The 12,242-nt window shown below is 48.8% G+C and overlaps 1 protein-coding gene across 1 annotated transcript in view; it reads right to left on the bottom strand.

Annotated features, from left to right (window-relative positions):
• The window catches only part of LOC107120160 (far upstream element-binding protein 2-like), a 45,835-nt gene that overhangs the window by 32,908 nt on the left and 685 nt on the right, over nucleotides 1-12,242 (bottom strand). The window contains exon 2 of the mRNA XM_015422807.1: nucleotides 11,965-12,023. Coding sequence (XP_015278293.1) covers nucleotides 11,965-12,023 — 59 coding nt within the window. The remainder of the gene's footprint in view (nucleotides 1-11,964; nucleotides 12,024-12,242) is intronic.

The raw sequence follows: 12,242 nt of genomic DNA, 5'->3' as shown, positions 1-12,242 counted from the left end.
ACTGCCCTTGAGAAAACAGCTCTGAGAGAACTTGTGACTGACCCAAGGTCACACCAGCAGCTGCAAGTGGAGGAGTGGGAAATCAAACCCAGTTCTCCCAGATCAGAGTCCGCACGCTTAACCACTACACCAAACTGGCTCTCAGAGTAAAGAGTAAGAGCGCAGTAGCACCTTAAAGGGAGCGGTGGCGCAGGCAATACAACGCCTGCGGTTAACATCAATAGCGAACAGCCATAATGGCTGTTCGAATCCCCACCGCGGCCGGGTTGAGCCCCCGTCCCAGCTCCCGCCAACCCAGCGGCTCTAGTAATAACAAGAGGAATGGGTATCTGCCCTAGGTGGCAGGGGGCACCCTCCTCCTGGCTCTGTGCCGGGAGTGCGGTCGTCGGCGGCGGCGGCGGAGAGAGAGAGAGAGAGAGAGGCGGCGGCAGCGAGAAGAGAAATGGCGGCGGAGAGAGTCGAACGATCCAGGGAAGGCAGCGGCCGAATCGAGTGGAGGCGGAGTCGGAGCGACGCTGTGACGTGGGACGCAGCGCGGCAGGAGCCAACAGGACATTGCTGGAAGCAGCGCCCGAAAAAGCAGCGTTGCTCCGAAGGAGAAGAAATCATCAAGAGCCTGCTCGGACCTGGTCGCCAGCCATCTGGATCACCGACAAAAAAGACCAACGAGGCCGCCGGAAAAAAGGAAGAAGGATTAAGCCGCAAGGGTGCTGGTAGGATATCCCCTCCCCCAAAGAGAATTGTGGCCCTAGTTAGGTATTAACTACTACGTTGTAGTTGACTGTAAACCGCTCTGAGACCCATTAGGGGTCATGGGCGGTATATAAATCCCATGTAAATAAATAAATAAATAAATAAATAAAAATAACCAAATTAGCTCCAAAGGTCATGCACTCTTTGGCTGCTATGGGTCTCATCCAGGAGTCTCAACTGGTGAAAAAGAATACACCCTAGACTTATGTGCATCCTCCGTTTTGGACCAAAGGGAATCTGTGGCTTCAAATATATATCAAAAATCTGTGCTTCCCCCCTATTATTTTATAAGAGTCGTATAAGCTAACCTGCAGGTTTTAATTATGGGAATTATACAGAAGGGAAAACATTAATGATAATTTTCACCCTGGAAAATTTACATGATGGAGGAAAACTCCCTGTTGTGACAGTCTATAAAAGAAAAAAGAAGCCTGAATAAGAGTCTTCAATTGCATCAAGAAAAAAGTTGACTATACAGACATATCAGGTGAGAAAGCGAAGAAGGCTTAACAACTGAGCAAATCAGCTTGGAGAAAAAGATAACAGTGAGGTTCACTGCTCCCTCTAAGCTGTGGAGTCTTTGTGAGCCACTGGCATTAAAGTTGTGAGCCAGCGATTTGGCTGCTGAATAAATTAAGTTTGCTCTGGAGCCATCCTTCCTGAGGGAAGACAAAAATGAGTGGGCCGGAGGCTAGAAAACTGTTAGCTAGCTCACACTGACTTGGCTTAGAGGGAACGCTGGTGAGGTTACAAATTCGAGCAGTGGAGAAAACCAGGGGAACTGGACAGACTTTTATAAGCAAGCGATTTCCGCCAAGGGTGGCAACTTCAGCACCACCACTCAGTGCTGGCGGAAAAGCTCTGTCAAGTCACAGTCAAACTTATGGCGACCCTGTGGGGTTTGCAAGTCAAGAGCTGTACAGAGGTGGGTTTGCCCTTGCCTGCCTCTGCGTAGCAACCCTCGACTTCCTTGGGGGTCTCCCATCCAAATACCCACCATGGCCAACCCTGCTTAGCTTCTGAGATGTGATGAGATCGGGCCAGCTGCATTTTTGTTGTTGTTACAACAAAGCAAACTGATCGCGACAAGTGCTTTGCAGGTGAAGCAACGCCTGATGTTTATTTTACAGGCAACGGTTATTTGTAGAATGACATAGATATTTAAAAGAACAGGAAGCCCGGCGCTGACCCCACCTGGGAGACTACTCGGGGCGGAAAATTCTAATGCTAACAATGGGGTCAGAATACGGAGGGGAAAAAAGACACCAGATTCCTAACCTGGAAAATACTGAAATAGTGAAAAATACATGAAGAGGCTAAGGGCATCTAGAGCATAAACCTTGAGCCCCTCAAGAAACGGCAGTTATAAATTCCAAAACACAACATCAGCAAACTCATTCGGATTTAAAGGAAAAGAGCAATTAATGCACGGAATTCACCGACGCAGGAAGTAGTGGTGGTGGCGTGGCTACAAGCACAAACAGCTTCAAGAGGCGACTGGATACACATCTGGAGCAGAGGTCCATCAGTGGCTATTAGCCACAAGGTATAGATGGAACACTCTGTCTGGGGCAAGGGATGCTCTGTATTCTTGGAACTAAGGGGGCAACAGTGGCCCCACTGCTGGACCTCTTGATGGCCCCTGGTGTTTTTGGCCACTGTGTGACACAGAGTGTTGGACTGGACGGGCCACTGGCCTGATCCAACACTGGCTTCTCTCTTATGTTCTTACTGGAGGAGGAGAAATTGAAACCAGAACTCCTGAAGTCCTCAATGCCTTTCTACCAGCAGAGTCCGACCAGAACAGTTACGCATATTTTTGCTACGGATTTAAGCTATCTGAAAACACCTAGAAGCCCAAAACATTGTACTGTGCCTATGAAGGGCTGGAGAGGGAAGTCAGCTTGGAAACTAAGCAGGGTCGGTACTTGGATGGGAGACCACCAAGGAAGACTCTGCAGAGGAAGGCCATGGCCAGCCACATCTGCTTCTTACTTGCCTTGAAAACCCTTTGCTGGGATGGCTAAGTCAATTGCGACTTGACAAAACTTACATACAAATAAAGATATGGCTCCGTAACGTGATGTTTGTTCTTAAATGTCCCAAACTGAAGCACCCCCTTTTTTTGGACAAGTTGCACTGAATTCAATAGGACTCACTTTGAAATAACAACGCGCAGGATTGAGATATCAGAATTTGACTATTTTCTCAGCCTCCCGAGGGTACATAAGAATATAAGAGGTGCCATGTTGGATCAGGCCAATGGCCCATCTGGTCCAACACTCTGTGTCACACAGTGGCCAAAACCCAAATACAGCCCTAAGAACTTTCTTCTGGATTTAACAAGTTTTAGCTACAGAGAAATTATCAGTCCAGCCCATTGATTTCAAAGAACTCTGACTGGAGCACCATAAAACACACTAATTATGCTTTACTTAGAAAGACTGAGAATTCTCTCTTCACTTAAGACTGATCCCCACTGCTGTTACAATGGGAAAAAAGCACTGGAACAAAGATGCCAGAACAGACTTTCAATATGAAAAATGTGGCACCTTTAGGACCAACAAATATTTATTCAACGTGTGAGCTGTCGTGTGCTGGTGCACTCTCTGTCGGACAAGGTTTGCGTGCACACGGAAGCTCATACCATGAACAAAACTTCATTGGACTTAAAGGTGCCTGACGGGACTCTAAATCTGAGACTTTCAATATGTTCACTGCAGCCATTAAATTAAAAGACGCCTGCTCCTTGGGAGGAAAGCAATGGCAAATCTAGACAACATCATAAAAAATCACACTGCCAACAAAAGTCCATATGGTCAAAGCAATGATATCGATGGAACGGACATGAAATTAAGCAAACTCCAGAGCACAAGGGAAGACAGGAGGGTCTGGCGTGAAGTGGCCCATGGGGTCGTGGAGAGTCGGACCCAACTGTGCGACTGAACAACAAAAATTTCCCAATGCATAGCTGGTTGGCTGTGGAGATCTTTAAAAGACATTGCTACGTAAGCAGCTACCACCACAGCCAACGATCTTTGCTTTGTGACTGAGGGTGAGCCGTGGCAGCCATTTTGTGGCCGGCTCCACCTTTTACGGCAGCCATTTTGCAGCTGCGCCCACTAGGCTCTGTCAGAATTCCAAAGGTACCTGCAGGCTGAAAAAGATCAGGGACCCCTGCGCTATGCTAAACGTGGGGTGTAAATATTTTAAATATCTGTTTGGAAACAGGTGATTTATTTGAGGTTTATGAGGGTCTAATATCACCCTGCCAACAAACGTCCGCATGGTCAAAGCCATGGTATTCCCAGTAGTCATGTATGGCTGCGAGAGTTGGACTATAAGGAAGGCCGAGCGCTGAAGAATAGATGCTTTTGAACTATGGTGCTGGAGAAGACTCTTGAAAGTCCCTTGGACTGCAAGGAGATCAAATTGGTCCAATCCACAAAGAAATCAACCCTGACTGTTCCCTGGAACACCAGATACTGAAGCTGAAGCTCAGATACTTTGGCCACCAAATGAGAAGGGAGCACTCCCTGGAGAAGACCCTGATGCTGGGAAAGACTGAAGGTCAAAGAAGAAGGGGACGGCAAAGGATGAGACGGTGTCACTGATGCAACAAACATGAAATTAAGCAAACCCCGGAGCACAACGGAAGACAGGAGGGCCTGATGTGATGTGGTCCGTGGGATCACGAATAGTCGGGAGTTGACTGCGCGACTGAAGAACAAAACCTTATTTGGTGGCTGAAACTACTGGAGACTTAGTGCTACACGGATGTAACTCTTTCAAACCAATGATCAATAGTGTAAAAATTACTTCGGATCCTCAACAGCTCACAAAACAAGCAGATTCCGCAATCACTGTAATACATCTTCCTTCTGCCCTCAAACCATCAATATTCTGATACTTTTCTGGGTACACAAAAATATAAGCTGTTAAAACTTCTTAGGTGACAAATATAGTCAAATAATCTCGGAAAACGAATATGTAACCCATGTCATTCTCAAGGGTCAATTTTCACACACCATTTGGAAATTAATCAACTGGCAACAAAGCTAAAAACTTTGCATAAGTAGAGGAGTAAAAGAAATGGTGTTTCCAGGGGTGCAAGAACTTAACAGGGGAGCAGGACTTCTGCAGTTTCTCATCCCCACTGAAGCAGCTGGAAATGCCCCCTCCAATCTTGTTCCAACTCTCCTTCACCAGGAGTAGAATTGTTTTAAGGATATTTCAGGCTGCCACAGGAGGGGTAGATCTGCGAAAGTCATACTCCTCCGCCGGCGGAAGTCCTTAGACCCACCAAAACACTACAGTGAATCCAACCGATTGTATTTACATGGTCAAATACTTTGGCCACCAAATGAGAAGGGAGCACTCACTGGAGAAGACCCTGATGCTGGGGAAGACTGAAGGTCAAAGAAGACGGGGATGGCAAAGGATGAGATGGTTAGACAGTGTCATCGATGCAACAAACATGAAATTGAGCAAACTTCAGAGGACGGCTGAAGACAGGAGGGCCTGGCGGGAGCTGGTCCATGGGGTTGCAAAGAGTCGGACTTGACTGTGCGACCGCACAACAACAACAAAGAATACCTGAGGAGCCCTGCTGGATCAGACCTGTGGTCCATCTAGTCCAGCATCCCATCTCACACAGTGGCCAGCCAGTTCCTCTGGAGGGGCAACAACAGGGCAGAGAGGCTGAGGTCTTCCCCTGATGTTGTTTCTGGGTTTTGCAATCTAAATTCTGGGTTTAGTGGAGGTTCCCCTCAGCCACCATGGCTCGTAACCACAGAGAGACCTATTTCCTTTTGCCCGTCTGTCCCTAATCAATACTTCCCCCCCCAAAAATGAAGAACTTACTCCATTGACTCCAAAAAGATTTTCCGAAAGACCCTCCCCTCCCCACAGAAGAGCAATTAGCAAGAATAAGTCAATCAAGCACTGATCGTGCGCAACGACTTTAAGATTTGCCCAGTGGCTAAAAATCCCAAACACCAGGACTATCCCCAAACAAGAGAACTTTGACCTTTCTCTCTCACGGTGTCCTTACAGCTCAATGTCCCGGTGGATACAGGGCAGGGGACCTGAGCTGCACCCTCTCTGTTCAGTCATATGACTCTCTGCCTGGCTTCAGGCCAATCGCTCAGGCGAGCCTATCCCACCGGGGGATTCCCTGTGCACACACCCCTCGGAGCCTTGAGAAAATAGTCTGGGGACCTATCCGGGCAAGCCAATCCCCTTTACTTCCCCAGGACTCCAGAGGATTATCCCACCGTCAGTGTTCCCTCTAAGTTGAGTTAGTGCGAGCCAGCTCACAGTTCTTTAGCCTCCGGCTCACACATTTTTGACTTAGCTCAGGAAGGAGGGCTCCAGAGCAAACTAATTGATGCAGTAGCTGAATCGCTCGCTCACTACTTTAATGCCAGTGGCTCACAAGGTAGAATTTAAACTCACAAGACTCCACAGCTTAGAGGGAGCGTTGCCCACCATCTCCCTGTGACACCACCTAGTTCTTCACTTAATACCTGAGTAGGAAGCACTGAGCCCGAGAGAGAGAGTGGTGGCGGCTACAAGCATGGACGGCTTCAGGAGGGAATTGGATAAACATCTGGAGCAGAGCTCCATCAGTGGCTAGGAGCCACAAGGTCTAGATAGGAACTCTCAGTCTGGGGCAAGGGATGCTCTGTCTTCTTGGTGCCTGGGGGGGGGGAAACAGTGGGAGGGCTGCGAGTGTCCTGGCCCCACTGCTGGACCTCCTGATGGCACCTGGTATTTCTGTGTCGGATTGGGTGGGCCGTTGGCCTGATCCAACCTTGGCTTCTCTTATGCTCTGATGATTTTCCAGGGTGAGCCCTAGTTAAGCCAAGGTGTTTCGAGCTCAAGTCAAACTTCCTAGTGCAGACATCATCTGCCTTCCTCAAAGGCCCCCCCCCCATTTCCCTTATTTTTCTTTATGCAGTATTAGATCCTGCTACGGCATATGATGCTGGATCAACACACGCGGCAGAGTGACGCAGAAATAAGTGTAGAGCCCTGATAGAGGAAAAACGGAGTGTACTATTTCAGACTGCAGGCGGCAATGGTATTTTTAATTTCCTCCCACAAAAGGAAGAAACTCTCTGCGATGAAAGCCCCGAAACAATTCAGGTTACACCCTCTAATGCAAACAACAGGCCACAAAACTGTGTAAGTTTTCACCATCGGCAGAGCTTTTCATCAGGTCGTACGATAACACGCAGGAGTTTTAGGCCCCAATCTTGCAATCACCGGAGAGTAATGTTGGGAACAGTGCAGTCAGGATAAGTCACCCTTGGTAGGAGCACACTAATGGTCTCAATACCATGACCCGACCCTCAAGACACCCACGCTGACATACTGAAAACGTGTCAGTGTTCCCTCTAAGCTGAGTTTAGTGTGAGCTAGCTGACAGTTTATTAGCCTCCGGCTCACACATTTTTGTCATAGCTCGGGAAGGAGGGCTCCGGGGCAAGCTAATTTATGCCGCAGCTGAATCGCTTGCTCATAACTTTAATGCCGGGAGCTCACAAAGTTGAATTTTTGCTCATAAGACGCCACAGCCTAGAGGGAGAATTGACTACCACAGTTTTCTGCTTGGATTTCTCTTTGAGCCAAAACTGCTCCTTAGAACTTCTATTTACAGTGAAAATAACTTGAATTTAGCATACAGAGCAAGATTCTTCAGTTTTAAAATAACGATCTGGGAAAAGACTACTGGCCAGTGAACGATACTCAATCTAGCTTCCACCATCTCAACCTAGTCCCCACAATTAATTTCAAATAATATTCACTTAAAGTCGACCATGTTTTTCATCTGCTCTTGGACTTTTTAGGGACTCATATATGCCTTCTGTTGATTAAGGGGCATATGATGAACTCCCGGTTTGCATATTCGCAATGGAGGCTGTAATTGTTCTCACTGCCTTCTTACCCTCAAGGCCGTGGCTACCAGATAACAGCTGCACCTTGAATCCAGATACAAAAGTCTACAGGACTCTCTTAAAAGGAACCGGATAATGGCTTCAAGAGCCTGAAACAACTTTCTTTTTCTCTCTCTTTTTTTCTCTTTTTCTCCGTCCCTTCCGTAAATATCCAAAAAGTCAGGAGAACCGAAAAATCTGATAACAGATTCCACAAGGATTTTCGCTGGAGCAGAGTGACTACTTTGAATCTATCACTTCACATTAAAAGAAGAAGAGGAGATTGGATTTATACCCCGCCCTTCACTCAGAGTCTCAGAACGGCTTACAATCTCCTTTCCCTTCCCCACCCCACAACAGACACCCTGTGAGGTGGGTGGGGCTGAGAGAGCTCTTTCCAGAATTGCTCATGAGAGAACAGCTCTGAGAGAACTTGTGACTGACCCAAGGTCACACCAGCAGCTGCATGTGGAGGACTGGGGAATCAAACCCGGTTCTCCCAGATTAGAGTCCACACTCTTAACCACTACGCACACATACACAAAAAGCACGGCAGGACAAAATCTGTGCTAGATTCATTTTTCACGTTTTCTTTTATATAGAGGATTTTTCGAAATAAGGGCTTAGATCCTTACTACTCAGCTCAGCAAAGTCTGAAGCGCCTTTTCCCCCAACCTATGAACCCTTGCTCCAATGGAAGAACTTTTTCCTCCCGCGGAATAGTCATTTCTATAAGGCTTCCGTGTCAGCCGAATGGACTGGCAGGATACATGCTGTGACCTCCCACCCAGGGGACTTTTTCATTTTATTCTGCTGCTCATAGAAAACCATGTCTGAGATGTCATCTCAGGTGTGCCCGTTCTGGACTGACCAAGGTGACAACTTTATTTCAGGTGATGGAATTCTATTTTTGAATAGGCTTTTATGAGGACTCCCTGTGTGCTGAAACCCAGATTTTCAAGAGCATGGCACTCGGGTAACACGCGGGAGTGTGCCACTTTAGACTGAAGGGTGGTTATGGGGAGGTGACCATTGTGCTATTTTATATCTACGGTCTACTTTTTTCACAACTCGGAGGTTAGAATTCAAGAAATATTACCCCACCACCATTTGCAGTGTGAAATTATACGGGCTTCTACCAATACTCCCCCCTCTAAGCTGTGAATGAGCGACTTGGCTGCTGCATACATTAGTTTGCTCTGGAGCCATCCTTCCTGAGCTAAGAGACAAAAATGTGTGAGCTGGAGGCTAAAAAACTGTGAACTCTAAATTGTGATTCACACTAAACTCAGCTTAGAGGGAACACCATTCTGGAGCCATCCTTCCTGAGCTAAGAAAAAAAAAAAACCTGCGAACCGGAGGCTAAAAAACTGTGAGCTGGCTCACACTAACCCAGCTTAGAGGAAACAATGGCTTCGACCACCTTAGTCTAGGGCTGGAAAGCACGTTCCTCAAGCAGAGTCAATGAGGTAGGAGAAAGGACTGTACCACTTGAGGGAGACGAATGACATTTTGCATGCGCAAAAGACTTTATCACAAGGAGAGAACAGGTTCCACAGGGAATGCACGGCACCGTTTTCCTAGAGTGCTAGCACACTGAGGATTTTTTCAAATAAGGAAGTACTAAAGGAAAAAATTAAATCATCTCCCCACACAACTGCCTGGAGCACAACATCACCGAGTGCTGTAATCTGCAGGCAAGGTCCGAGACATGTTCTACAGGTGATCCCTTAAAATGAGACACACCAAAACACAACTCTCACATCACGGCAGGCGGATTGTGTTTTCCAGTTTTTCTACATCAAGCCACAACGTTTGTCACACGCGGTAGAAGCGGCAAATCAAGGGAAGATGCTCGACAAAACTTTTTCTCAAGTTGAAAATGACGCATCCAAAAGCCATACACCTGTCATGTCCCAAAATCTGAAAGCCGAGAGCTGCCAACCTCCAGGTGGAGCCTGGAGATTTCCTAGAACTACAATTTATCTCCAGGGTACAGTAACCAGCTCTACTTAAACAATATGTCTGGTTTAGGAGGCGTGAATTCTGTGCAATTATACCCTGCAAAAGTCCCCAAAGCCCACGCTCTCCAGGATATCCTAATCTCCCAACCGAGAACAGCTGCCAACCTACAGGTGGGGCCCGAAGATATCCTAGAATCACAATTTATCTCCAGAGTGCAGTAATCCGTTCCCCTGGAGAATATGGGGTGGGGGTGGAATCTATGCAATTATACCCGGCTAAAGCCCGCAAAGCCCATGCTCTCCAGCATATCCTACAGGAATCTCCCAACTGAGAACAGTTGCCAACCTCCAGGTGGAGCCTGAAGATCTCCCAGAATTACAACTGGCCTGCAGGTTACAGAGGCCAGTCCCACCCCGGAAGAAACAGCTGATTACAACCCGCTGAGGTCCCTCCTCCTCAGGCTCCCCCCCAAATTCCCCCACCAATGTTCCCTCTAAGCTGAGTTAGTGTGAACTAGCTCACAGTTCTTGAGCCTCCAGCTCACAGGTTTTTGCCTTTGCTCAGGAAGGAGGGCTCCAAAGCAAACTAATTTACACAGCGGCCAAACCCCTCGTTCGCAGCTTTAATGCCAGCGGCTCACAAAGTCGAATTTTTGCTCACAAGACTCCACAGCTTAGAGGGTGCATTGCTTACAACTAGTGTTCGCTCTAAGCTGAGTTAGTTTTTTAGCCTCCAGCTCACCAATTTTTGTCTTAGCTCAGGAAGGAGGGCTCCAAAGGAAACTGATTTATGCAGTACACAAATCGCTTGCTCACAACTTTTAATGCCAGAGTAGGTCATGTAGAATTTCTGCTCTCAGGACTCCACAGCTTAGAGAGAGCATTGGCTTATACCCGGCTGACATCCCTTCTCCTCAGGCCCCCCTCACCCCAAATCTCCAGGGATTCCCCCAGCCCCACAAGCTGGCAACAGGAGCCTCTGCCTGCAAAGGCTCATTCGAGGTAAGCTGTGGAGTCCTGTGAGCAAAAATTCTACTTTTGTGAGCGACCAGCATTGTTTGTAAAGCGAGCGATTTGGCCACTGCATCAATCAGCTTGCTCTGGAGCCCTCCTTCCCGAGCTCAGGCAAAAAATCTGCGAGCTGGAGACTAAAGAACTGTGAGCTGGCTCACACTAAACTCAGCTTAGAGGGAACACTGGTTGCAAGCAATGCTTCCTCTAAGCTGTGGAGCCCCGAGAGCAAAAATTCGACTTTGTGAGCCGCTGGCATTAAAGTTGTGAGTAAGTCATTTGGCTACTGCATGAATTAGTTTGCTCCGGAGCCCTCCTTCCTGAGCTAAGAGGAAAATGTGTGAGCCAGAGGCTAAAAAACTGTGAGCTGGCTCACACTATACTCAGTTTGGAGGGAACACCGGTTGCAAGCAATGCTTCCTCTGTGGAGTCCCGTGAGCAAAAATCCTACTTTTGTGAGCTACTGCTGCATCAACCAGCTTGCTCTGGAGCCCTCCTTCCCGAGCTCAGGCAAAAAATCTGCGAGCAGGAGGCTAAAGAGCGGTCAGCTTGCTCACACTAAGCTCAGCTTAGAGGGAACACTGGTTGCAAGCAATGCTCCCTCTAAGCCGTGGAGCCCCGAGAGCAAAAGTTCGACTTTGTGAGCCGCTGGCATTAAAACTGTGGGCGAGCGATCTGGCTTGCTGCATCAATCAGTTTGCTCTGGAGCCCCATCCTCCCTGAGCGGAGACAAAAATGGGCGAGCCGGAGGCCAAAGAACAGTGAGCCGGCTCACACTAAACTCAGCTTAGAGGCAACCAATGTTCCCTCTAAGCTTTGGAGTCTTGTGAGCAAAAATTCTACTTTGTGAGCTACTGGCATTCAAGTTGTGAGCGAGCGATTCGGCCGCTGCATAAGCTAGTTTGCTCTGGAGCCATCCCTTCCTGAGTGGAGACAAAAATGTGTGAGCCGGAGGCTAAAAAACTGTGAGCTGGCTCACACTAAACTCAGCTTAGAGGGAGCACTGCTCTGGAGCCCCATCCTTCCTGAGCGGAGACAAAAATGTGTGCGCCGGAGGCTAAAAAACTGTGAGCTAGCTCGCACTAACTCAGCTTAGAGGGAGCACTGCTCTGGAGCCCTCCTTCCTGAGCGGGGACAAAAATGTGTGCGCCGGAGGCTAAAAAACTGTGAGCTGGCTCACACTAACTCAGCTTGGAGGGAACATTGGAGGCAACACTGCTCCACCCCCCACCCCACCCACGCGGGCCAAACCGAAAGCGGGAAGCGGCGCATGCAGGGAGAGAGCCCGCCCGGACCTTGAGGCGCTGGCTTTCTGCTTGCAGGGAATCCTCCCGCGCTGCTGCTGCCGCCGCTGCTGCCTCCGCCGCCGCCGGTCCGCCTCCTCCTCCTCCGCGTGGCCCCAGCAAGGGAACGAGCCGCCTCTCCCCCCGTCCCCATCCGCCTCCGCCTCCGCGAGCCCGACCCCGGGTGGCGCCGCCGCCTCCGCCTCCTCCTCCGCCGCCTCCTCCTCCTGCTCCTCCGCGCGCGCTGAGCGTCCACCAGGCCCGAGCCCGGCCCCCGCCCGGCCCTCGCG

This window comes from Gekko japonicus, unplaced genomic scaffold (genome assembly GCF_001447785.1).
Source record: "Gekko japonicus isolate JY-2015 unplaced genomic scaffold, Gekko_japonicus_V1.1 scaffold4021, whole genome shotgun sequence".
NCBI lineage: Eukaryota > Metazoa > Chordata > Lepidosauria > Squamata > Gekkonidae > Gekko > Gekko japonicus.
The sequence above is the reverse complement of the archived record's forward strand: the minus strand, read 5'-3'. Positions and strand labels throughout refer to the sequence as shown.